Here is a 27,895-nt window from a genome sequence, read left to right as displayed (position 1 = left end):
GTGTTATTCTACATGAAATTGCGCACATTTTCGTATATAAAACTCTATGAAATGCCCAAATAAGTGAAATGGAGCAAATATTCCAAGAATGGAACGTACGCATTTCGGAGATTTGTGGCGGAGAATCCGTGCGCGGAGGGAAGGAAAGTTTTTTTCTTAAATTCACCCTAAATCTAAATATTGTGCTAGAGACTTCAAATTTGTTTCAAGATGAAGATAAATGACTGAATATTACTAGACAGTAAGAGTTTTAGCTTACAATTGCATTTTTCTACCATTTCGGTAGAATCAAAGTTGACCGAACGTGGTTTTTTCAATTTATCGTGATTTATATGCAAATATTTAAAAAATGAGAAAAGCTACAACCTTCAATTATTTTTTGTTGTATTCTACATGAAATTGCGCACATTTTCATTTATAAAACTTTATGTAATGGCTAATTTAAAATGGTGCAAACATTACCACAATCGCACGTATGATTTTTTCGGAAGAGTTACCGCACGGACATAAAGGAAATGTTATTTTTTTCATAAATTCACCATAAATTGAAATATTGTATTAGAGACTTCCAATTTGTTGCAAAATGAAGGTAAATGATTGAATATTACTAGAATTTAAACGTTTTAGCTTAAAATTGCTTTTTTCAACCATTTCGGTAGAGTCAAAGTTGACCGAAGGTTGAAAATTTGTCACTTATCATTTTTTATATGAAAATATTTCAAAATTGATAAAAGCTACAACCATGGGTTGTTTTTAGTTGTGTTTTGCGTGAAATTTCGCACATTTTCATATATAAAACTTTATGTAACGGCTAATTTAAAATGGTGCAAACATTACCACAATCGCATGTATGATTTTTTTCGGAAGAGTTACCGCGTGGACGTAAGGAAAGTTTTTTCATAAATTCACCATAAATCGAAATATTGTGCTAGAGACGTCCAATTAGTTGCAAAATTAAGGTAAATGATTGAATATTACTAAAATATAAAAATTTTAGCTTACAATTGCGTTTTTTGACCATTTCGGTAGAGTCAAAGTTGACCGAAGGTAGAAATTTTGGCACTTATCGTTATTTATATGAAAATATCTCAAAACTGATAAAAGCTACAATCATGAGTATTTTTTTGTTGTATTCTACATAAAAATGTACACATTTTCATATATAATACTCCATGTAACGGCTAATTTAAAATGGTACCAAAATTATGTAAAAGTGACAAAATAATTTCCGAGATGTGTCACAGATACCTTTTAGTGCGGCAAGAAATTCGCACTTGCGCGCCTGCGTAACGATTGTAAACAAAACAACACCTTGATCCGTGAACTCCCAGCATCCCCCAAGGCGCGTGATTCAAGAGTTTTCGGTTGGTAGGCCTAAAATTATTTTTCCACGAATTTTTAAAAAAACTTTTGTATGTCGACGTAAAATACGTCCAGTCGGCGTTTAAGGGTTAAGTAACACAACATGAATAAGGCCAGACTGCCTGTAATGTGGAGGACCGATACAAAGGTATGGAGTGACTAAACGAAGTGTTCGCATCGACCATGAGCAAGTACCTAAGCGCAAACAAGCTGCCCCAGTGGTGCCTTCTGGTCATGGATAATGCCCTGGTACACCCTCCCTACTTGGTTGACAGCATTGAACATGACTTCATACAGTTCAAGTGTCTCCCACCATATTCTGCAGCCCATGGACCAACAAGTCATTTGTAATTTTAAGAAATTATACACCATGGTGCTCTTCACTAAATACTTCCATGTGACTGAAGATACAAAATTAACTTTGAAGAAATTTTGGGAGAAGCACTTTATTTTTCACTGCATAACCCTCATCGACAACTCATAGAATGAGGTCACTTACTGCACATTAAATTCTGTGTGGCAGAAACTTTGGCCCGAATGCGTAACTGACCGTGACTGAGGGCTTTGATGTAGAGATTGTGCAGGAAATTGTATCCATGAGCCACAGTTGGGTCTGAAAGTCAATGATGAAGACTTTGAAGAACTGGTTTCTGAAAATGCAGAGGATTTGACCGCAAACAAACTTGTACAACTCCACAAAGAGCAGTAGAAGGAGCTTGCTCTAGAGCGATCAACTGATGATGAGGAGGATGGGGAAGAAGTTACTGATGCCAGCAGTGAACTGATGAAATTCGTGATGAAAAAAATGGAATGATGTCCAGTGTTTCTTGATCATACCATCCAATCAAAATTGTTACGTCCATCAAGCCAGAAATCATGTCAGCTAATGTAAGTGTTCACTTTTTAAATGTTTTAGTGTTTGTTTACTATAGTTTGACAGATCTAAACTGATAGATTGTTTACTTCCTTGAGAAAAACTCTGTTCCCAGTTCTATCCTAACCTTTATATCGTCCCCTTCTTAAGTCCTCAGCCATCTCCGAGCGAAGCAATATTTGGGACAGTACCTAATGAAACTGACCGTATAAATCCTAATCCGTAAACTTGATCCCCATTCTATTTGGTTATTACTTTTAAGACTATTTATTGTTGTATTTGCTATGACTTATACACTTAAATTTTGAATATTATATTACATATTTTATTTTATCTTTTTCATTAAAAGTAATAAAAATCGGTAATTACCATTCAGTATGTATGTCTTATAACATTTTCTTATAATCTTGCCAGTAGATTACTTTTATTTATTCTTTTTTACTATTTGAATTTTCCGTCTGCCATGCTATCCATTTCCTAAACAAGTTTGTAATATTTTGCATTTCATTGCTCTTCATTTTAGGTTTCCCCCTCTTTTTCATTTATCAAGTTATGATTTGCTTAAATTTCATTTCCTTTTTCACTCGTGGTCTGGACCATGATATAACTCCTAAATCTAATGTGTGTAACAATTTTTACTTTTTATAAGGTTGTAGCACATAAACTCATCATTGGGAGAGAAATAATTTATTTACAATAATTATCACAGGAATTGTGATAATATGATTCTATACAAAATGTACATTATGAAGAATCTATGTCGTCAGATGATCTTAATTCAACAACAGATATCCTTTGCAGCATCGTCTGTTTGCAAGTTTTCAGAATGCTTAACTGCATTTGCCCGTTTCACAGCATGCTTTCTGTAGGAATTAATTAATTTCCCTACTGACTATTGTTCTTGGTAACCTAAAGAAGCCAAGAAGTCATTCTTTTTGGCCCTAGAGTTCTCAGCTAGACTGGGCGGTTGGGCTTATCCAAAGGGTAGCTCAAGAGATAAGTCCTTTAAACTTCATGGTTTAATAGGCTTGGCCCACCTGCATATCACCTGTCAAAGGTAACAGGAAAAGTGACACCGTCTTTTGAAAAATCTGTCACGTTTTTAAATGCGATCCCTCATTTTATTTACAAATAATATTATAATCACAATATTTGAACACTTGAGTTCAGCAAAACATACTAAAAAACTTTAAACTACCGATTTATTGATTCATGTGTTATAAAGTAAGGTATTCAAAACTGGATACTGGTAGATGTGGCAACAGGGTTCTTACCCAAAGAAGAAAGCAATCTCTCAGTTTAGATCTGTCAAACTATAATATAAATTATGGTATGTATATTATTAGATATATAAAGGTTTTTCACACTTTTTTTTAATATCTGTGTAAAATAAAACATGAAATATATCATTTATAGTGGTTTGTAGGGGTCACGAACAGATTAATTGGTGGTTTGTATGGGTCACGAACAGATTAATTGGTGGTTTGTATGGGTCACGAACAGATTAATTTTATTCCCATTAAACCTTAAGGGGAAAATTAACTTGGTCATGAACATTTTGGAACACAAAGTTTTGTAACGAATTGTGTTTGTGAATCAGGGTACTACTGTATTATGTTGGAAGCAACTTATTTGATCTTGTTCAATTTTTATTGTACAGACAACAGAGGCTTGTTTTCGGTGTTTTTAGTGAACTTTGATCTGTACTCGAGGTAATTTTGAAAGAGCAATGTGGGTTTTAATTTTTACGTGTGACATAATTGTTGATTGAGTAAAACAAGATAGTAAAGTATAAGGACATTGCAACACTCGTGGTTATTCACTCACCTGGAGTGCAAACTGAATTTGCCCAAACGGATATCAGGAAGTGAGTGAATGCTGTTGTAGAGGTATGAGACTGAACTCCAGCAAAATTGAAAAATATTGATGAATTAGTACCATATCATCCCAGAGCTACAGAATTTTTAATTTTTGGCAATTCTTGCTGATACCTTTGATTCCTGGATGATGATAGCGTCAGTACTGCAATGCTTTAGATCTAATGTTCTACCACTATTAAAAAGCTGTTTTGTTTGAATTTCAGTAGTTTTTCTTGAAATGATATGCTTGACAACCTTCCACAACTTTATTTCAGTGGGGTAAGAACACTAAAGACAGTGTCCCCCTTGTACACGGGGGATTGGGTCCCCCCCCCCCCACGAATAGCTAGTTGAAACCTCTATAATAAAAATGCTTAAAACTGACTATTTTGTTAGTTAAAGCTCAAGAAAAACCACTAAAAATGTTTATACCAGGTTTTTTAAATGGTTTTATCACAAAAAGTGCATTTTATGATGAAATAAAAAAAAACAGGAATTTATGGATATTTCTCATAGAAAAATACCACGAACAGGCGAATTTTCCACGAACAATGGGGGTTATATTCCAGAGAGAAATCTGTGAATATGTGAGTCAGCGAATAGCGGGTATTCACTGTACCTCAACTGTCCACTCTTCAAGAACTAGTGTGTTCTAGTTACTGTGGCACATTATCACACTACCATCTTACAAAAATATCCTCAATTTCTTTTATGCTTGACTTGGCAGTATTATTGATGCTCAAATTGTGTAAGATTGAGGTATTACTAAACAAGTTTCAAACTTGAACAGTAATACCTCAATCTTACACGATTTGAGTTGCATGAATTCTCTGTAGCACAAACTTTTCATTGGAACCTAACTGATTATCAGACACAAGTATTTCACAGACACGTGAACGCAACCGCAACATTTTTGAATCCTGGAGAAACCCTGCAAAGGTGTTTTTTCAATTTTTTTATAAGTTTTCAAGCTTTTATGTATAAATTAAATAGCCAAAAAAAATTAAAATAAATAAAAGATTAATAAATTCCCCCTCTACCCTCTCCTCTTTCTCCTCTCCTCTCTCTTCCTCCTTCTCTCTCTCTCCTCTCCTCCCCCTCCTCTTCTCCTCCTCTACCTCCTTCCTCTCTTCTCTCGTAACCTCTCTCTCACTGAGATTGAGAAAGAATTTGTTTTGGTTGGTACATCTACTATATCTACTGTGTTTATTTTAATACTAGTAATAATAATATAACTGTAGTAATTACACAATTCATAATAGTATTTTATAGAAATAACCTTTCCATTTCATTTTTAAGTAAGCACTTCTTCTCTACATCTATGCTACATCTACTATATCTACTATGTTTATTAATACTTTCAAATATGTAATAACATAATAGTAATAATAATAAAGGGATTTTGACGAAGGAAAAATCTATTTCTGGGTGATTGGCTCGTGTCGCCCTATGAAAGGATCCTTAATATCATTCTTTCTAGGTAAAATTAATCTAAAATTACAGAGAAAACAAAATTAAGAAAATGTCAGTAAAACTGACTCGCTCACTCTTAAAAAGAAGTGTCGGTATGGTAATAGGGGCGAGTGGGAACACTACCACGAGACATTCACCAATTAGAACTTCCAATCAGAATCCCCACAAGAGAGAGCTGATACCAACGGGCGATGCGGCCGCTACTACTACTACTAGAGGACGCCACGGACAGCAGCGCCCCTAGCGGACATCCTTAATCTAAAAACATCTTGTCCTGCATGGGGGGGTAAACAATACAGGGTGGGTTCATAGGGCGACACGAGCCAATCACCCAGAAATAGATTTTTCCTTCGTCAAAATCCCTTTTCTTGGGCTCCAGGCTCGGTGTCGGCCTATGAAAGAGTACCAGAGAAACAGACAGATGGAAAAAGGACAAATGAAAAGCAGTTGTAAAATGAGGGATATAATATAAGTAAATCAATTACAGCATATAAACTAAGTACTTAAGCCTAACTTATTCTAAACAGTAACATAAAAGAACGTTAGTAATGTAAAGTACTTAAAATTACGTAAACTAGTAAAATTATAATAATGCAGTGTAATATTAACAAAATAGATTTACTTAGATAAATTATTTACAAAATATACAAAACACATTGTGTCCTACCCTAGCATAAAAATAAGGGTAGGTACACTGAAGTACATTATCAGTACAAAGTGTGGATGTCCCTAGCAAAAAAAAATAAGGGACAATCCACTAGTATGATTTCAGCGGCTAAGGCTAGGATATCCGAGTAGCATGGCGATAGGGTGAGGCATGTTGGATGAGGTAGGTAGAAAGGAGACCTGGATCTGTACTACGACTACTATACAGTATCAGGAGAAACAATGTTTCCCGCTGCTACTGCTGAAAATTTTAAAGATTCCAAGGACTTTAGATAATGACGTTTAAAGACTGTCGGAGATTTCCATCCAGTATACTTTTTAAGATCCTCAAAGTTCATATGTTGAAAGTAATTAATTGAGGCGTGGCTACTCCCCTGATATCATGTGCTTTGGGAATGAATCAGGATTGGCTTGTTTAATGAAGTAAAGGATTTGTTGTCTAATACCTTTTACTGACAAAGTACCACCTTTTTCTCTCATGAAGAGAGAACCTGAGGATCTTGAGGATGTACGAGATAGAAAGGCTCTTAAAGTTGATACTGGGCAGAGAGAAGGGTCTTGGGGAAGTGGGATGACTTTCCAAGGGGCCCACCTTGCAAGAGGATCCTCATTTTTAGCTAAAAAACTACGATCCGGAGCAAGCAGAACTTCTCCTGAGGGGAGGAATTCCACATGACCCGCATCTCTGGATAGAGCCGACAGTTCTGAAATTCTAGCTCCTGAAGCTAGGCTTAATAAGAATAATGTCTTTCTAAGAAGCATTATGAATGTACAAGACGAGTTGTCAGTATCTGAAGCTAGTTTGAGGACATCATTAAGAACCATGAAACTGCAGTAGGCCTTTGAGAAGGTCTAAGTCTAGCACAGGCTTTAGGAATAGACGTGAAATAAGATTCAGTCAGATCTATCTGAAAACCTAACTGAAAGATCTTCAAAGCCGATTTATGAGTAGTAATAGTGCTAGCTGCTAAACCTTTTTCAAACAAGGATCTGAAAAAAGGATATAGCTAGATTAACTGTCATGGTTGTAGTGTTTGATTCTTTCAGGAAAGGATGCTAATTTTTTAACAGCTGAGTCATATTGTCTAATGGTTGACTCTCTCTTATCTGATTCGAAGAGAATATTTTGTGGATCAATATTAGCATCTTTATTAGCCGCAAACTTCATGAAGTCCATAAAGTTAGGGTCTGAAGAATTCCTGAGGAAGCGAACACAGTCCTCAATTTGTACTGATTGTGACAGCTTGGGATTGGGAATCCGTTGAGGTCGGAGACCCAATTCCAGAAGAAGAGGATACCAGTTGCTCTTGGGCCAGTCCGGTGCAATCAGAGCTACAATTCCCTTGAAAGTCCTTCATGCTTGCTTAAGACTTTCAAGAGAAGATTGGGGGTTCACTGGAGGAAAAACATAAATTTTCCTCCACTGATCCCAATCTAACGACAGGGCGTCCGTGGCATAAGCCAGAGGGTCCAGGTTGGGGGCCACATAGCAAGGGAGCTTGTGGTTCGCTTATGAGGCGAAGAGATCTACTTGGAGACCTGGGACTCTCCGGCATATCCACTGGAATGACCCGTCGTCTAGGGACCATTCTGATTCCAGAGGAACTGACCGGGACAAAGCGTCTGCTATCACATTTCTTACCCCCGCCAGGTGAGTGGCGGGACAGATGCCATTTGTGTTTGTTTGCTAGGGCAAAGATGGCTATCATGACATGGTTCACATGCTTGGATTTGGACCCCCTCCCCCTGTTGATGCAATGAAACTACCAACCTGCACTGTCCAAAACTAGCCTTAGATGAGACTTTTTCGGGGAAGCAGTCTCTTCAAGGTAAGAAATACTGCCATTGCTTGCCAGAACGTTATGTGGAGCTGGCGAAATTGAACTGACCAAGTCCCCTGAACCTGTTTGAACTGAGAATATCCCCCCCACCCCCCACCCGGACAGGGAGGCATCCGTGTGAATGGTTAACACTGGAAGGGGATATTGAAGGGGTACTCGCTTGGCTAAGTTCTTTACTTTTGACCATGGACGGAGTTGATTGCGAAGGATCTGTGGAATTACTGACAACCTTGTCTCGAGATTTGGTGTTTGCTCTCGATCGCCAAACTCGATTTATATCTTTTAGCCTTGCTTTCAGGAGGATATCTGTTACGAAGCAAACTGAAGGGACCCTAGGATTCTTTCCTGGTTTCTCCTTGATGTTTGTTTGCATTTGAGAAATTGCCTGACAGATTTTGCTATTTCCTTCCGTTTGGCCACTGGAATTGACAGATTGTGGGAAGACAAATCCCATTGGATTCCCAGCCACTGAAAACGAGACTCCGGGGTAAGTCTGGATTTCGTTTTGTTTATCTGGAACCCCAGATGTTCCAGAAAGTGAACTAGAACCTTTACCCTTTTTTTGGTGGCTTCGAGACATTCCTCGACAGTTGGTGCCCAGATCAACCAATCGTCGAGGTATGCTGCTACCATGATTCCCTGAGTTCTCAATTGCTGCACAACCACTTCTGCTATTTTCGTGAATACCCTGGGGGCTACATTCAGACCGAAGGGCATCACTTTGAATGAGAATGTCTGATTTCCTAGCCTGAATCCTAGGAATGGGCGGAAGTGTCTGGCTATAGGGATATGATAGTATGCGTCTGTAAGATCGATGGAGCATGTGACGGCTCCACGCGGAAGTAAGGTCCTTACTTGCGAGAGGGTAAGCATCTTGAACTTGTCGCAACGAATGAAAGAGTTTAGCTTTGACAAGTCTAAGATTATCCCTTCTTTTTGTTGAGCCTTTCTTTGGCACGCTGAATAAGCGACCTTGAAATTTTAGATGCTTGACTCTCGCAATAGCTCCTTTCTGAAGGAGTTCCTCCGCGTAATCTGTCAATTCCTTTGATGGTATTTGGCGGAATGATTTGATTGGAGGAGGATCTTTGATCCAACTCCAACCCAATCCTTTGGACACTATGCTCTGTGCCCAATTGCTGAACCCCCACCTGTGACGGAAGAGGAACAGCCTCCCTCCTACCTGGGGAGCCTCATTGTTGATGGGCGGGTTGACCACCACGCCCTCCTCTGAACTGCCTGCTCCTTGTCGCCCTTCCTGCGCCACGCTGGCGAAAGTAGCCTCTCGCCCTACCTCTCGATTGCTTGTTAAAGGGAGGGTAGCTCTGACCTTCATACGTAGGGTTGAAGGCCGGCGAGAGTGCGTAGGAGGTCGAAGGTTGTGATTGAGGAGACAGCAGGAGATGGGCTGGTTCTGTTTAGAACTAGCAGGTTGTCCCTGTTGGGTAACCGGGACGGCCTGAACAAATTGCTGCTGTTGCTGGTGTTTCTGGTAAGGCTGGAACCTTTTACCAGACTTCTTTGGTTTCTTACCAGCAGTGGGGGCGGATTCTTGCTTCCTCTTGGATGAAATACCCCACCTAGCTCTAAGGCTCTGGTTGAGCCTAGCAGCCTCGTGGTGTACTTCATTTACAGCGGACTCTGGGAAGAGATCCGCTCCCCACATGCTAGAAGCCAGGAGTCTATTAGGCTCGTGCCTAATAGTGCACTCCTGCAGAACGTGCTTTCGGCAATTCCTCCTAGCTTGGAAGAAGTCGAAAGCATCCGTCTGAACCGTCTGAAGCTGGGATTTGGCCAAGATCTTAAACAGAGGTTCCGTAGCAATAGAGAGAGGCAGCCATCTCCGTTATGATCAGTGAATTGAGGGACCTGCCAAACCTAGTTCGCGCGTCGAACTCCGCCTGAATCAAGGAATCAGCAGCCTTGGAAGCTTCCGCCGAAACTGGTCCATGGCGCAGTCCGGGTTTTGAGCTTGCCAAGCGTGAACGTGGCTGGCAAGTTCTCCCACAATTCTCCAAAAGCTAGGAAGAGCGGAGAAGTAGACTCCGACTCCCTTAGCTGTGGCATGGGCTCATCCTTGAGGACTGCCTGAAGAGTCCTCTCTACTATCTTCGTGGCGAACGGAAGAGAAAGCCTCCTCTTCCGTCGCAAAAATAGTGAAAGGACTCTTATAGGCCTGGAGCTTGGTGTTGTTGCACTCCCAGTCCTCAAGGCAGTGAACCCATTTTCCCCCCGTTTGGGGCAAAAAAATGAAAATCCCCTTAACCTGTACGAGAACATCCTCCCTAGAGATCTTGTCTTCCCTAGTAAGAGCCCGCTACGGTCAGCCTAGCATAGCCGATGAAAGGCTGCGTCAAACCCGGAGGATAAAACTCGAAGTCCTCAATCCTTCGAGTTCCACACTCCGGATAGAGATCATACCATCCTTAAATGGAGCGTAGGCGGCTACTCTCCATGGGTTCTCCATAGAGAAAGCTGGCAGAGAGTCGTATGGCGGGAGCTGGAAAATACCAGCACTTGGCACTGGGGAGACTGGAAGGGGGACCTGAGAGAGCCCAGCTACTCGGTCCTCATTCTCCCTAACTCTGTTAGAGAGATCTTGGATGGACTGGCCTGATTGAGACAGAGTGCTCGACAGTTGTGCGAACATCTGCTCAAATTTCGTCCCCAGGGCGGAGACTTGCGAGCCGACCATCTCGCCCACCTGTTGCATCACCACTGCTGAGAAAGCAGTGGGATCAAAGGTGCTGGGTCCCGCTCCTCCCACCGACGCTTACCGGAGTGGATGCGGTGGAGGCTGGAGAAGGCAATTGGCGCCTCAGGGCTGGGTTGGCTCGGGTGTGAGCGCGAGCCTTCTCCATTAGAAGCCTTGCCTTTCTAGAGCTCTTCGAGTGAGAAGAGCTCGGCTTGGCCTTCACCGCGTCAGCGTAAGAAGTCGAAGACTTCTTAGCCGAAGAAGACGAAGATGACTTCTTAGAAGTCGTCTTAGTTAGAGTCTTCGGTTCTCTCTGTCCCTTCACCTTTGGGGGTACAGAGAGAGCGGGAGAGCGGGTAGGGATCTCAGATCCCACAAAGCCTTGGAAAGAAGCGCTTGAAGAAGGGACAGGAGAAGATCCAGGAACGCCCAAGGAAAGACCTTGGGCGCCCGACACACCTACCTCAACCAACAAATCCTCTGCCCCTACCGCCATAGGCTCGATGTTGAGGTCCAGGGTAGCGACGTCTGGGACCGACTCCTGTGTGGCTACGACCCCGAAAGATTGCTGCATATCTTGCTGGATGGAGGCTATGAGAGGGGCTGCGGACAAGGGGTCAACATACCCTGTTGACTTGCCCGCAGGGAAGATCTGGACGGCCAGCTTCTTGTCAAGGCTGTTAAAGGCGTGGCCTTTGGCGGCGTTCTTCCCAAGCCGCCCACCGACCACGCTTTCAGGGTAGCAAGGGCGACCTCCCTCACACCAGTAGCCTGAAAGAAAAGGTGAGATTAGCTTCTAATGGCGGAACGGGGTTAACAACTTATGTCTAAGAGTTGTTAGTAAATTGATAAAGAAGCCTATAATCGACTTACCCCCTCCACCAGCTGACTGACTAGGTCGTAGCAGTTGGCCTACTCCTCCCCGTCTCAACAACTACCCGCTCGGAGACTCGGTACCCTATGAGTGGTCGCCCTATACCCCCCGCTGGGAGGAACCCCTGGCCACCTCAGAGAGAGAGGAAGGAAGGCAACTGAGGTTGTCATGACAACCAAGGGGTCCCCCAGCGCCTCCCTATACCTGGTAGGGAGGGAAGGGGAAGGGTAAGGTGCGATGGAACACGTGACCGCAAGTGGCCTAAGCCGCGCAGCAACACAACCGTGGGAGGGCCACGTGAACCAGGCTGTACCAATACATGGGACATGCACTAGGCTAGCCTAACACCCCTAAATAGAATAAAATTACATCGTAAAGATGGAAAAGACACTTTTAGTAGAAGAAAAAGAAAGCCCAGGAGGAGGCAAAACTGTTCCGAGGAACAGAAGCTACTCGGAGCCAGCGATAGCCGATGAAGAGCAAGAGCCGGGATGCTGGGCTGGAACAATAAAATATAGCCCTAAATACCAAACTAAGAGAAATGGTAAAGGGGCTAATCTAGCTAAAACTCGATGTAAAAAACGATGAACGTAATATAGTAACGCCCATAAGTATAAGAAGTTCCCAGTATGGAGGACCGGAATTCTTAACGAGGCAGCATGGCGCCGCCACGAGACAACCGGGAAACCGTATATGACCTATTAGAAGGAAATACTGGTTCCCGGAAGACAAAAATACAGTAAAACATTACTTATGAGGCACTTAACTTAGCCGTTGCGATGGCAGAACGTTCCATGATGATGGTGATAAAATATCCCGTAAAAGGCACAAGCACAAAGAAAATGCGTCTGAACGCTAGCGCTAATGATTAAGGATGACCGCTAGGGGCGCTGCTGTCCGTGGCGTCCTCTAGTAGTAGTAGTAGCGGCCGCATCGCCCGTTGGTATCAGCTCTCTCTTGTGGGGATTCTGATTGGAAGTTCTAATTGGTGAATGTCTCGTGGTAGTGTTCCCACTCGCCCCTATTACCATACCGACACTTCTTTTTAAGAGTGAGCGAGTCAGTTTTACTGACATTTTCTTAATTTTGTTTTTCTGGTAATTTTAGATTAATTTACCTAGAAAGAATGATATTAAGGATCCTTTCATAGGCCGACACGAGCTGAGCCCAGAAATTATAATATAACTGTAATAGCAAAGTGATGCGTACACATAAAGAATTCTTTCTCCCATTTTTCTTTTTAACTCCACAGAAGCTTAAAGTCCAGAGCTGTCAAATATGTAGAGTAATGTGACGGGAGGGAGTGTTGCCAGATTAGCAGTCAATGGTTTTTGGATAATTCTCTCTCTCTCTCTCTCTCTCTCTCTCTCTCTCTCTCTCTCTCTCTCTCTCTCTCTCTCTCTCTCTCTCTCTCTCTCTCTCTCTGCTGGGAAAGACAAAAAACAAGGAAAAATATATGAGAAATATAGTAACTCAGAATGTGAACTAATAGCGGTAGAATTTGAATCTGAAAAATTGATGAACATAGTAATATATAGACCTCCTAATACTAAAGAGTTTGACTTAATAATTGAAAAATTGGATGATATATGTAGAAATCACAAGGACTGGACTATTCTCCTATCTGGTGACTTCAACTTTCCTTTCGTAGAATGGAAAGAACGAATAGGAGATTGTGGTTGTACTTATACATATAAAAAAGAGAGTAATAGTAGTGCAGAAGATAAGAGGCAATTTGAAAAGCTATTAGATATGCTACTAGAATACAACATTCAACAAATAAATCACCTGCCAACAAGAAAGGAAAATACTTTAGACCTAGTATTTGTGAACGAGATGAATTATGTTAAAGAAATAATAGTTTATAATGCGAATATTTCAGACCATAATGTCATAGAATTAACAGTTCATTCCAAAGCAAGTGAAAATAGAGATAAGCAAGAAATGAAAAAGTGGGAAGGATATGGAAAATACAACTTCTACAGTAAAAATATAAAATGGTCAGAAATTAATGAAGAATTAAACAAAGATTGGGATAACATTTTCGTAAGTGATGACATAAGGGTAAATACGGAGATATTATATAAAATATTGGAGAAAATAGTGGAAAAATATATACCGAAGAAGAAAAGTAAACATCATTCATGCATACCAAGAGACAGAAGGATCTTGTTCCAGAAAATCAGAAAGTGGAAAAAAGGTCTTGCAAAAGAAAAAAATGCATGGAAAGTTATAGAACTAAAAAGTAAGATAGAAAATGCAGAAACAAAAGATTATACAATCAAAAGAAAATGAAAAACGGGACTTGGAAGAAAAAACCCTATTAAATATCAAGCAAAACCCCAGCTATTATACTCATATGCGAAGAAGATGAATAAAAGAAGAATAGAAATAGGCCCTCTGAGAATTGAAGGGAGATTAACGAATGAAAAAAAGGAAATTTGCAACATACTGGCAGAACGATATAAGAGAGAATTCACCCCTAGAATAGAAAATGAAGATAATGATATAGAAGTAAGGGATGAAAATAGTGAATATTTAGCTGACATAGATATTAATGAAGCTGATATTGTGCAGGCTATTAATGAAATAGCCTGCACAATTTTCCTGCTATTTTGTTAAAGAAAGTAGTTCATTCTATCGCAAAGCCACTTGCAATATTATTAAGACAAAGTGTAGATACAGGCAAGATTTATGATGAGCACAAATTAGCATATATTACCCCTACTTTCAAAAGTGGATCAAGACTAGAGGCAAGTAATTATAGGCCTGTGAGTCTAACATCACATATTATGAAAGTGTATGAAAGGGTAATGAAGAAAAATATTATGAAACATTTAATAAAAAATAATTTGTTTAATAAAGGCACAACATGGTTTCGTACCCGGAAAAGTACACAAACCCAACTGTTAGTCCACCGTGAGAACATATTCAAAAATATGAAAAGCGGAAATGAAACAGATGTGGTTTATTTAGACTTTGCAAAAGCTTTTGATAAAGTAGACCATAATATATTAGCGAAGAAAATTAGAAAACACAATATCGTGGATAAAGTAGGAAGATGGTTAAAAGAATTTTTACACAACAGAAAACAGATAGTTATTGCAAACGACGAGAAATCTGATGAAGTCAAGGTAATATCCGGTGTGCCGCAAGGTACGGTGTTAGCTGCAATACTGTTTGTTATTATGATTGAAGACATAGACAATAATGTGAAGGATTCGGTAGTGAGTAGTTTCGCAGATGACACAAGAATAAGTAGAGAAATTACTTGTGATGAAGATAGGAACGCTCTACAAAGAGACCTTAACAAAGTATATGATTGGGCAGAGGTAAATAGGATGGTATTTAACTCTGATAAATTTGAATCAATAAATTATGGAGACAGAGAAAGAAAGCTATATGCATATAAGGGACCTAATAATGAGACCATCACAAATAAGGAAGCAGTTAAAGACCTTGGTGTGATGATGAATAGGAACATGTTATGCAATGATCAAATAGCAACTCTGTTGGCAAAATGTAAAGCAAAAATGGGAATGTTGTTACGGCACTTCAAAACAAGAAAAGCTGAACACATGATTATGCTTTATAAAACATATGTTCGTAGTCCACTTGAATATTGCAATATGATATGGTACCCACACTATCAAAAGGATATTGCACAAATAGAGAGTGTACAAAGGTCCTTTACAGCTAGAATAGAAGAAGTTAAGGACCTAGACTACTGGGAAAGACTACAATTCTTAAAATTATATAGTCTAGAAAAGGAGAGAGAACGCTACATGATAATTCAGGCATGGAAACAGATAGAAGGAATAGCAGAAAATATCATGGAACTAAAAATATCAGAAAGAGCAAGCAGAGGTAGATTAATAGTGCCCAAAACTATACCAGGAAAAATAAGGAAAGCACACAGGACATTAATCCACTACGCACCAGCATCGATAATGCAGCGTCCTATTCAATGCGTTGCCAGCTCATCTGAGGAATATATCAGGAGTGAGCGTAGATGTGTTTAAGAATAAGCTCGACAAATATCTAAACTGCATCCCAGACCATCCAAGATTGGAAGATGCAAAATATACCGGAAGATGTACTAGCAACTCTCTGGTAGACATTAGAGGTGCCTCACACTGAGGGACCTGGGGCAACCCGAACAAGATGTAAGGTCTGTAAGGTCTGTAAGGTAAGGTAAGGTCACTCTCTCTCTCTCTCTCTCTCTCTCTCTCTCTCTCTCTCTCTCTCTGCATATGTAGTATTCACAATCTTCTATTTCTACAAACTATTTATTTCTTTTTTAAGGATAGTGTATTAAGCTAACTTTTATAGGGAATTTCTCTCTCTCTCTCTCTCTCTCTTTCTCTCTCTCTCTCTCTCTCTCTCTCTCTCTCTCTCTCTCTCTCTCTCTCTCTCATAGTTGGCTGTAGTGTAGATCATTTTTAATTTTTCTATTTTTACCTTTAACTTCTAGAACTGTAAATGCCTGTTCTAAAACTGACACGTAACTAAGAGTTGTGTTTGTCCAAAGAAAAAGCACTGTTCATAAAAAGGAATTTCAGAAACAAAGAGAAAGAGACATAATAAAGTTTCTTTAAAGTGGTTGAGAAGACTTCTAAAAATAGATTGGCTGGTCAGAAGGGGGAAGGAAGAGAGAAATATGATGAATGTATATAATCTTCACACACTCCTATATTTTTACCAACCATTTATTTCTTTTTTTTATAGGTAATGTATTAAGCTAACTTTTAAATGAGATTACAGTAACTCTAATTTCATTTAAAAGTTAGCTTTAATATTTAGGGAGTATGATTAGGGTCATATTTAGTGTTCAAACTGTAGAAGCAAGCATTTATTAGCCTTTTTAGAGACCGTGCCAAACTTATGCGAAAATTCCCCTTGCGGGGAGTTCTGGAACCTAACCTTGCATTAAGTTCAGTATGTAAATTGATATTTGTTCTTTAATGCATTGTGTTCAAATGTCAGTATATTTATTGTTACATGGTTTTGGTATGCATGGCCATGATTCTGTAGATGGTTTTAAGTCGACACTAGTTCCATATGGATTTTTTATTTGTTCATATACGAAACAAACCTTCGGTCTTAACATTAGGATAAATACTCAGCGCCAGCTGGAAACCGGTAAAGTTTAAAATAATTGTGTACGCAAGGGACTATTGGCATCTGTGCTTGGTCACGAGACATGTGGAGCCACCCACATACCCCTCATTAACTCGTGACCCCGTTAGTTATTTCCTTACTGCCTTTAAGTGAGGACGTGCTTTGCTCCATCCTTTTAAAGCCGGTTTAGTTTGCCTCCTGTGGTTTTCAATTTGTTGTTTGGAATTCCAGAGTATGTGAACATTAAGCCTTCTCATGCTGCGAGACTTCCTGGATATCACAAGAAGCATACAGGGGGTCCTCGAGTTACGACGTTGATCCGTTCTTACGATGCGTCGTAACACGATTTTCAGCGTAAGTCGGAACATTGAAAAATACCACATGATTTAATGTAAATACCTATCAATAACAACGAGAGAACAATTCCTTACCTTTATTAGTTTGATTGGCTTGCACACTGGGGAGAGGAAGCTGCGGTGCTGGAGAGACTGGGGGAGGTTAGTGAGAGAAAAAGAAACCTCCAGAAGTTGCTGGAGATGCTGAGGCAGATGATTCTTGAGGTGAGGCAGAACATACTAGTACTGAGATGCTGAGGCAGGTGATTCTTGAGGTGAGGCAGAACATACTACTGGAGATGTTGGGGCAGGTGAGTCTTTAGGTGAGGCAGAACCTACAGAAGGTGCTGGAGATACTGGGGCAGGTGAGTCTGGGTTAGCAGAACATTCAGAAGGTGCTGGAGATTGTGGGGCAGGCGAGTCTGGATTAGCAGAGGCAGCTGAGGTAGAGGGTACAGGATCTCCTGCAGGCCTCTCTACCTTCTTAAAAATCTGCTCCAGGTTAGTCTGAACAGAGAGCGACCTCTTTTCATCCAAGATCTCCTTGTAAACACTGCATCAAATCCATGACGCCTCTGGAAACCCTAGTGAACCTGTCCAAGTTGGGATCCTGAGCCTCAAAAGTTGACAACGCTTGCTGCAACTCTGCAAAACCTCTTATCAAGTCCCATGCCTTGTGAAATCCTTAGGCTCTGGGGTGGGTGCTGCTTCTTCCTCTATCATCTGCTTCTCCAGTTGTATCAGGTCCTCAGCAGATAACTCCTCGCCATGAGACTCCAGCAGCTCTGTAACATCATCAACCTCCATCTCCAAATTGATTTCCTACTCAGGGCAACAACGTTCTTGACAACTAGCTGAACTGTGTCCTCAAACCCATGGAAATCATTCACAAATTGAGGACAAATTTTCTTCCAGACACCATTCGTTTGTTTGCTTAACCCTCCTCCCAGGAATTAGCAATGTTCTTTACAGCATCAGGATGTTGTAGGATTTCCAAAAGTCCTTCAGAGTCAAGTCCTTCTTGGTTTCAGTTGCCTGTAAAGCCATAGCAATTGTCCTTCGTAGGTAGTAGGCCTTGAACGAAGCAATCACTCCTTGGTCCATAGGCGTAAAAGGGCCGTGGTATTAGGTGGAAGGTAAACCACCTTGACATTAGGGTTGAAGTCTCCCAGCTGGGCAGGGTGTCAATGGGCATTGTCCAGCACTAGCAACACCTTAAAGGGGATACCTTGGAGGCGCAATACCGCTCCACACTTGGAACAAAATGGTTTACGAACCAGTCCTCAAAACACTGCAAGTGTCACCCATGCCTTCTTGTTGGACTTCCAAATTACTGGTAGTTGACCCTTCCAAATGCCCTTGAGTGCCCTTGGATTTTCAGCCTGATACACCAACAAGGGCTTCAGTTTGAAGTCGCCAGCAGCATTACCCCCAAAGAAGTAAAGTTAGCCTCTCCTTGCTGGCTTTATGACCGGGGTTGCTGACTTCTCCTCCTTGGCGATGTAAGTGCGGTTAGGCATACGTTTCCAAAACAAACCTGTCTCGTCTACGTTAAACACTTGCTGAGCAGAATAACCCCCTCCTTAATTATCTCAGACAACGCTTTAGGAAATTCACTCGCTGCTTTCTCATCCCCACTAGCAGCTTCACCTTGCAATTTAAGGTTATGGTAATTGGCCCGAGCCTTAAATCGCATAAACCAACCCCTACTAGCCACAAACTCTTCACTTTCACTTCCCTCCCCCTTTTTTTTTTCAACGCCTTCAAACAATCTTTTCGCCTTCTCCTGAATCACCATAAGGCTGACTGGGATACGCCGTTGATTTTGGTCTTCCAACCAAAGCACCAATAACCTTTCCATTTCAATTATTAGACCACTACGCTGCTTAGTTATCACTGTCGCTTTCATAGGAGCAGATCCTTTCACATGTTCAACGATGCGCTCTTTATCTTTGATAATGGTAGCAACGGTCGAACGGCTAAGGCCAAGCGAGCGGCCAATGTTTGTTGGCGTTTCTTCTCAGATCGCTTTATAATGTCCACTTTAATTTCCATGGTGATGGCCTTTCTTTTCTTCGATGCACTACCATCAGAAGAGTCCGCCTTGCGCTTGGGAGCCATAACAAAGAGCAAAAAGTTACAAAAACGATACAACACGAGGGAGAGAGAGGCAGTGTAAACAACCAAAATGGCGTATGGGCGAGGAATGAGCGTAGCGAAGCGACAATCGGGGGGGGGGTCCTCTCCCCCACAAAGCGTATTCTTCCGCCGTGCGCCCGGAACTAGTTCGCGTTTTGTTTACGTTGCTACGACGCTAAACCGCGTAAGACGGAACGACGCAAAATATTATTTTTTTATATTTTTATGGGGGGCGCGTTCGTAACCACGAAACATCGTAAGTCGAGACCAGCGTAACCCGAGGACTTACTGTAAACACCCTGATATTTTCTTCGACGGTTTTGATGTCGGGGTATTTATCGTGTAGTAAGTCGTAGATGAAGAAACTCTTAAGATACGGTTAATTTGTTACCTGTGCTTTGGAATATCGCATATTCATATGGATTGCCTGTAATCCAAAGCTTTGATGTATCTGGATTGTGCCTTTTTTTTGGGGAAGTAATTATGACTAATTGTGTGCTCCTTTCCCTGCGGGGAGAGGTGTGCATCGCCATCTTGTTTTCGTTCCAGATACGTGGGTAGAGAGGATGCAGGTGTGCGGTCGGCGTTAGGCTTATCACGAGAACCAACCCAAGAAGGACAGTTGGTTTGGTGTATAAAGTCATGCTGCCATCCAGGGTCCCTCGTGATGGATGTCTCCTTTATCCTGATATGCACTGAATGGTGGTCGGATGCGTCGCCATCTGTAAAGAAGCAGATAGTGCAACAAGGCAGCCTTTAATGCCAGGTTGCTATGCCTACGAGAATAACATTAACAGCCTTGCACTTCTGGTAGGGTGCTGGCTTCACATTCGAGATGCTCAGTGACGTCATAAACATGGCAACCGCCATGATGTCACTTCACAGCTGCGGCCTACGCGAAGACATGCTTCCATTTTCATTTCGAGGTACAAGAGCACTTTACAACTATGCTTTTGGATTGGAGATTTTTAATGCACATTGTTTTTGAGAGAAATTACAAGCGTTAGGAGATATAAGTCACAAAATGGAAAAGAGACAAGTCTTTCCTCTGTATCCTTCCGCTTAGGCGTCAACAAGCTTAGGTGACGGGCTTTGATGCCAGTGCGTTCTCATGCCAATCCTGGAAGAATAGGGACTTCATAGCTGATCCTAGAGCCAAGAGAAGTTTCTTCTCCATCTTCGAGCCAGGATTGTTACATCCCTATTATATGAAAGCACAAGTAGTTGTAATTGTCAAACAAGTGATTGTTGGAAAGTTAGTCTAGTGTGGCTGCAGTGAAGAGTTGGGAAAGGCTAGAATCAGGGACTTCGTGACTGATCCTCGTGCTAAGAGGAGAAGAATAATTTCTTCTTCATCTTCGAGCCAGGACTGTCACATCCTTGTAAAGTAGAAATGCCACAGAAGGTTGGGTCTCTTGATCTTGGCTGCAAGAGGTGAAAATGGCTAAGTAAGACAAAAAGAAAAGGCATGATTTGTTGTCTTCGTCTTCTTCCTCTAGGTGGTGTCATAGCTAAGTTCGATGGCATCCCTGAGTGTACCAGTCAAGCGTTGGAGGATACGGGATTTCGTGACTGATCCTCGGGACAAGAGGAGATGAGTAAATTCTTCTTCATCTTCGAACCAGGACTGTCACAGCCCAATCAGCAAGAAAATCAAGAAGTAAGTGGCTGGTAAGCTCAAAGCAATCGGACGAAGCCGTTTACAAGAGTCCGAACAAGCGAAAGTGTCAACGGTCGCTGGGCTAGCGGCCGACGCAGGGTTGCCAGTGGTGACTACAAAGAGTCTAAGAGAGACTACAATGCCGTTGCTGAACTTAATACATACGCCGATGCTTTTACAAACGTTTTCCATGGACTCTAGGCGTCAGAATAATGCAATATGATAAAATTGCTCTCATATTTGTATATAGGATTGCAAACAGATATCTTCCCAAATCTTACTGTCGATATATATTCAAGATCAAGCCATCAGTGGCCTTTAAAGATCAAAGATGCTGAGGCCGTATGGTTGGATGACCATGACGCATGCAAATAGATACCTTCTCGGATCCTACTGACTATTCGAGATTGAGCCATCAGTGGCCATTAAAGATCAAAGATGCTGTGGCCGTATGGTCGGTCGGCTATGATGTATGCAGATAGATACCTTCTCAGATCCTACTGACTATTCGAGATCGAGCCACCAGTAGCCATTAAAGATCAAAGATGCCGTGGCCGTATGGTCAGACGACCATGACGCACCCGGACATTTGTCAGAGGGTAGGAGTGAGTTAAATCTCCTGTGGCTGAGCACAGTGCGTTAGAACCAGAGGGAAGGGAAAACCAAGAGTTTCTGGCTTCGTATGAGGAGGTAATTGATTTGATTAGTCAATTCAATAACCTTTCGGGAGCACAGAGCCACCTGCCAGCATGCTTCCCTCAGGGATTGACATGGTATTTGGTTTGAAAAAGGATACGAAAGTGTATGAATTACCTTGTTCTAGTCATGTAGAGTCCGTTTTACAACACGTAAAATGCACGGATTGGTGGAAGGTTATGGATACCTCTTAGTGATCGTATGCAGCCTGAATGGTGGGAATTAGCATACTTTGGGTTGACTCCAGAAAACTTCAAACCTTTACAGGTAAGAAGAATTCCTATGTTTTATATACTTGTTGGTATAAGCTGGTTTCTTCCTATAAGAATATTGACCAAATGCTTCGACTCTTACACAAGTAGTTACAGTTAATCGAAAGCTTGGTTCCTTCGAAAGTACGGTAGAAGCATTCTTCTTAATGAAGTCGAATGGAAACTCAAGTCGAAAGGAAGAGGTGAATGTCTTTCTTTCGCCACTTAAGGTAGCCAAGCCTAAGTAGGGCACTTGTAACCTAAGATGTTATAGCCAGGATAATTGGGTCATACCTTTTAGCCTAATAAGTGGTTATATTCGTAGTCTGTTCCAGCCAGTCCGAGTCTACTGCTACTATCTTAGTTAATCTGAGTAGTAGCTCTTAGCTTAGACTGTCCGAACTACTGGTTCGGGTATTTTAAGTAATATATTGTAGATTATATGAAATAGAAAAAATAATTCATACAAACCCATAAATCATAAGTAGCCTGAATTCACAGTCTCAGTTTCTCTTAACATTTAGCTTCTGAAGTCTTAAGACAGAAGTATACTAAGTTATCAATTACATTGTCCTCATAAGTACCTTGAAATCTTTGATCGCTAGAAAAAACTGGCATCAGTCTTTTATTTATAATTTGCAAAACGGACAAAAGTGGGGGACTGAGAGGAGGCCGCTTCATTATAGTTGGTGAATGTGTATGAAGAATTTTATTTCATAGAAACGAATTGTCATGGTAAGTTATCAGTCATAATTAAACTGAATTATTATTTAGGTTGGGAGCGTGTGAGAAATTGGAGCTGCAGTGAGATTCTAATGGATCTAATATCATATTGGGAAAGAGAAGGCCAGGAAACAAGTTCTGGAAACTTAAAAAGTGAAAGAGTGGTGTGTATCATGAGTATTTTGACTTATGCACATGGAAGGAACTAATCATCCAAGTGAAATGCATGTGCACTGCAACCCCAGAATTTTGTCTCGACAGATGAAAAATGTATTCGAATGAACAGGAGGAGGAGGAAGAAACTGGGTTTTGGTCTTAATTAATCTCTCAGATGTCTCATAAGAAGGACTTATTAAAAGTAGATTAATAGGCTTGAAGAATAATCTGCCAAGATCAGTACAAGACTAGTCATTGAGTTGAACCTCCTTTATTGATTTGTAAAAACAAAGAGCCTTAAGTTTTTCAATCAAAAATTCTTAGTTCTCGTGAATACCAAACCTCTCTGGCTGGACAAAGAAGACTATTCTCAGTACTGTAAATGACCATTGCAGGGATAGCAAAAAAGTTATTAGATTACCCTGAAAACCTGTTAATTGAATCTTCACAAAATCAGGAGAGAAGGAAAGACCCAAAGATTACCAATCTCTGTTGTGGGTAACATGGGATGGAAGAGCATGCCATTCTCTTCCTATATAGAGGGCCAATGAAAAGCCTGTCTTTAGGGAAAGAGGTGGTGTGGAGGTAAGGGAGTCATGAACTACATACTGAAAGATCCTATTTCATTGAATGAACATTACTACAAGCAACTCCCCTTTCCAAATGTTGAAACTACTGTTCAAGCTCCATGGACCAGCTACATCAGTACAGACAGTACCTGGTTATTGGCAATCCAGTTTTACAGGGCTTGTCTACGGATGAAAATCACATATTTTTGCACAGATGTGGGCTAATTTCCACTTATCAGTGCCAATAATCTGGTATTGGTGCTGATACATACTTAACGGAGGCGTTGATAACCAAAAATTGGTGATTTTCGGTTATCAGCATGCCTTTGGAACGGAACCCCGGCCATTAACCAGGGACTTCCTGTACAATTAGGTTCAAAATTTTGTGGAATAATTGACTGCAGAAATTGTTTCTGCCACATACAAAGATGAAGAAAGAATTCTGCAGTAGGGTATAAAGGAAGTGAAATTGACAGCTATCCATATATACACCAACAAATGAACTTGTTTCACATGAACTAATAAAGGTTGCCCAAGCAGTTTACGGAAAACCTTTAATGTTAAGTCTTTTGAGGTACAGTCTCCACAAGTGAAGTTGAATTATTTTAGAATTATTACAGAATTAGCAGATAAGCAAACTAATTGTGATGAGGTCTTAGACGTGATATTAAAATTATCTTGGTCTGGTAGAAAGACCTCAGCTTCTGCAGAACCTGCCAAAGCAGACCAGCAGAAGGCAGGAAAGCAAAAACTAGCTTATCCCAGCTGTATGTTGTATATATGTTTTATTGTGCTGCTCTATGTGGATGAACTGAACATTAATAAAAATGTTTCTGGTTCAAGTTTGAAGCAAACAGATCTCTATTAAGGGCCTTTCCTATAGCTTGCAACAATTTCTGCAAATTTTTTTTATCAAAAGACCACTCGGAAGGTAGAGTGTAGCTCTTGCTGAAAAAGTCTGATTTCACATTCTACCTCAGGGCAAACCTTGGGACTATTTCCACCTCATTTTGCTTTCCACACATGAAGATTGCCCATCACCAGACTACATAGAGACACTATAATTTTGTGACTCCTTGGTTCTTCAGATGAGCGATGGTCCTGGTGTTGTCTTCCTTCACTCTTATGACAATGGCCCACCCAGGGCTCCCCACTCAGCTCTCCCAGTCCTCCCACCTAGTAAGCACTTAGCCCCATCTTAACCCCTCTGTAGTACTCAGCCACTCACAAGCAATAATAAACAAAAGGACGTGTAATGACATTTTACATAAAATTATTGCTTTTGAGCCAATAAAAGGTGAAAGCTATCTTGCAGATTAGGGCCCTCACAGCCCTCCCCACTCAGCTCTTGTATACTGTATGTGTAACCTTCAATAAGACAAGAAAGAAAGAGGCATGCTGTTTATATTTTCTCATAAGTAGTTATGAATCCATGGATTGGTTGATTTTTTAGCCTTCCTTCTTTTGTTTTCAAGACTTCCGAAGCTTCCTGTCTTGGGAATTAGAGCAGTAATTAAGCTAATTATGACTTATATAAGTCTAAAAATCCAGGTAAAAATAGTTGCCCATATTATATTATGTTCAATAGCCCTAGTAAATAACCAGTATCATTAGTATATGTTTCTTTATTATAGGTATAAGAAATACCCCTTTGCATCTCAGTTTTGAAATGTGAATTTTCTAAATATCAAAGCTTGATAATAGACATTCTTTCAGTTCATCTTCCAGCTTTGATAGTAACTTTTAATTTGTGTAGTGTCTTTAGTTATGTTGAATAATATAGCTTAGGATTCCATAAAAAAAACTAGTATTCAGGCATTACCTTAACCATCACCAGAAAATTCTTTTAGCATCCCCTTTGTTTTAAAAAACCAATCAATTACATTTTGGGTATGTGTGTTTTAGTAAGTGTTATAACAGCCATTCTTAATGCATCATAGCAAAAGCAGTTTGCATTGTCTAGACTAGTGCTTATTGAGAGTTTATGGTACAACCAGTTTTTACCATGAATGAAAATGCAGTGTGTTGTAGCTATTGAGAGTTTATGGTACAACCAGTTTTTACCATGAATGAAAATGCAGTGTGTTGTAGCTATTGATTTGTGTGTTGTTTTTCAAATTATAAATTTGCACACCATCCTCTTCTACACCAAGAGAACGAAGGACTCTGAAATTGTGCCACTCATGTCTTTCCTTATTTTTCTTGATTTTTCACATTTACATTTTTCCCTTCATCTCCAGCCTCCTGGCTCATTGTTCTCATCCAAGTAGACCTGGTTCTTCCAACTCATCTGGTACCCACAGGATCCCAGCTGCACTATCCACTATCATGTAATATTCTGCTGTGCAGAGGGCATGTCTAGGCCATCTCCATCTCCCTTTCACCATTACCTCATCTACATATGGAACCCTTGTAATTTCCCTAATGGTATCATTTCATCATTTCAAACATTAAATTTTTTGTTATTAAAACCTATTCGCAAATTCTCAAAATTTAGTAGATATAGTTTCATTGTTATACCATAATGCATTTCCATAAAGCAAAAGAGATCACACTAGACATATTTACTATAATCTTACTTTCTGGAAATGTTAATCTGTCTGATTTCCAGAATTTATTCAACATAACCATTGTTTTATTTGCATTCTTTTAGTCTCACTAAACGTGTCACTAAATATGCACACCAGATAATCAAACTGATATGTTAACAAGCAGGAGCTTGAATGTTAAATATTTTATCTCTTCATAAAGCTTGAATGTTAAATATTTTATCTCTTCATAAAGAAGTTTTCTGTAGATATGTATTGTTGAAATGTATTGTAATTTTTTCCTTCTTTTCTCTCCACAGGTAAGAAACTTTTTGGTGAAGCATACTCAGGACTGGAATATGATTACCGGGGTCTGCTGCGAGTGTATTCCATCCAGGCTAATATGGAGAAATGTTTCAAATATCAGGGTATTTTAGCGTACTGGAAATTGTTACGTGATGAAGCGCAAGAAACACAAACTTCTCCGTTCGTTGAACTAAGTGAACCTCTCAGAGTTTTAGACACTGTAAATCAGTTTATGACAATGTAAATAAAAGTGATTACATGCTGCAGAACATTTCTTTGCAATATTAAAGATACATTGTTTTATTACTCAGCTGTTATGTGGTAAGTAGAGTGTATGTCACTCAACTATTGAAAGGCTAGGAGAGTTCTAAAGTGACTCAACCAGTGACAGGTGCCTGTTAGAGGAACTGTTTGTGTATGGAGTTAATCTCATTCAAATTCAAATTGGCATTCCAAAATAGACATAGAATTGGGAACACTCACAGAGTTGTTGGTCAGATTGCTGCTCTCTAGTACACTTGTGTTCTGGGGTCTTGCTCCACCTGCTTTTTGTGTTTGTGGAGAAATGACTAATGCATTGATCAAGATTGCAGCAACAGCTGTGTGTTGATGAAACATCCACTTTCAATTTGTGCAAAATGACTGGGAGATTGCCATTACTAGGCAAGAATTCAGGTCAGCCCTGTTTTGTTGTTGTGTTTAGAGTTTGTTTTCAGTGCTCATTCACATGCCCCTATTTCCATATGGAAAGGAGGGTTTTCTGAGCTATTTTAGCAATAATGTTTAAGAGATGAAATCACAAATGTGTGTATCATAGACAAACATTAATAAAGTAAGGTAATATTTTGGTCTTTTAATAGTCATTGTACATCATTTGGCAGAGCTGATGTTTCTGTGCAAAATCCATGTTTTCACAAATGCATGACTGTTAACTGTAATAAAGAATGATGCAAATATTAAAAACTGGAATTTAGACTATAGTAACAGGTAAGTTAACTGCAGATGTAGCTTGACAGTGAGGAAGAGATTGGCCAGTGGAAAACTGTTAACTAGCTGATGTTTGTATGAGTAGTGATTTTCCTAGTTACTCTCACTTAATTTTTGTATATAAGTGGCAATGCAAAAGGCCCTCGGGCACTTGATAGCCATTAGGGTCCTTAGAAACGGAATGTTCATAAACTGTTGATCTTCTGACAAATCAGACAGAACGATGGGAAGTCGTAAACCCAAGGCTTGAATCATGGATGCAAAAGATGTCTCCTAGATGCATCTGGAGTTCCTAGGAAGTCACTTATCCAAGTACTGACTAGCCCCAATGTTTCTAATTGTGGATGCGAAAGGTGTAGTAGATGTCAACAGCGTCTGGTGTTCCCAGAAGGTCACCTATCCAAGTATTGACCAGACCCAATCGTAATTAAACTTCAGTGAGCAGACGAGAATCGGTGTTTTCAATGTGGTATGGTCGATAGTTGTTATGCCCATGGTCTGTAAAGACAGAGCTGAACAGTAACAGCTTTGGTGTGTAGAGATTGAAGGACTAACGCTACTTTCTTCCTAGATTGAACAATTCTTTGAAATGCTGAGGTGTCAAGACCAATTGCAGCGCCTCAGTGGCGTGATCAGTGTGGTCTTAACGTGCCACCTTGGTGGCCGCAAGTTCGATTCTCGGCCATTCTATTGAGGGGTCGAGATGTGTATTTCTGGTGATAGAAGTTCACTCTTGACGTGGTTTGGAAGTCATGTAAAGCCATTGTTCCTGTTGCTGAA

The 27,895-nt window shown here is 40.4% G+C and overlaps 1 protein-coding gene across 2 annotated transcripts in view; it reads left to right on the top strand.

Moving 5' to 3' along the window:
• LOC135225236 (amyloid protein-binding protein 2-like) overlaps positions 1-26,972 on the top strand; it is a 277,676-nt gene extending 250,704 nt beyond the window's left edge. For both annotated transcript variants that reach the window (XM_064264566.1, XM_064264565.1), the window contains exon 12: positions 26,143-26,972. In XM_064264566.1, the coding sequence (XP_064120636.1) occupies positions 26,143-26,372 (230 nt within the window). In that variant the 3' untranslated portion in view covers positions 26,373-26,972. The remainder of the gene's footprint in view (positions 1-26,142) is intronic.
• Positions 26,973-27,895: the final 923 nt, after the last annotated feature.

Source organism: Macrobrachium nipponense, chromosome 13 (assembly GCF_015104395.2).
Source record: "Macrobrachium nipponense isolate FS-2020 chromosome 13, ASM1510439v2, whole genome shotgun sequence".
NCBI classification, from domain to species: domain Eukaryota; kingdom Metazoa; phylum Arthropoda; class Malacostraca; order Decapoda; family Palaemonidae; genus Macrobrachium; species Macrobrachium nipponense.
This window is presented reverse-complemented; position numbering and strand designations above follow the sequence as displayed.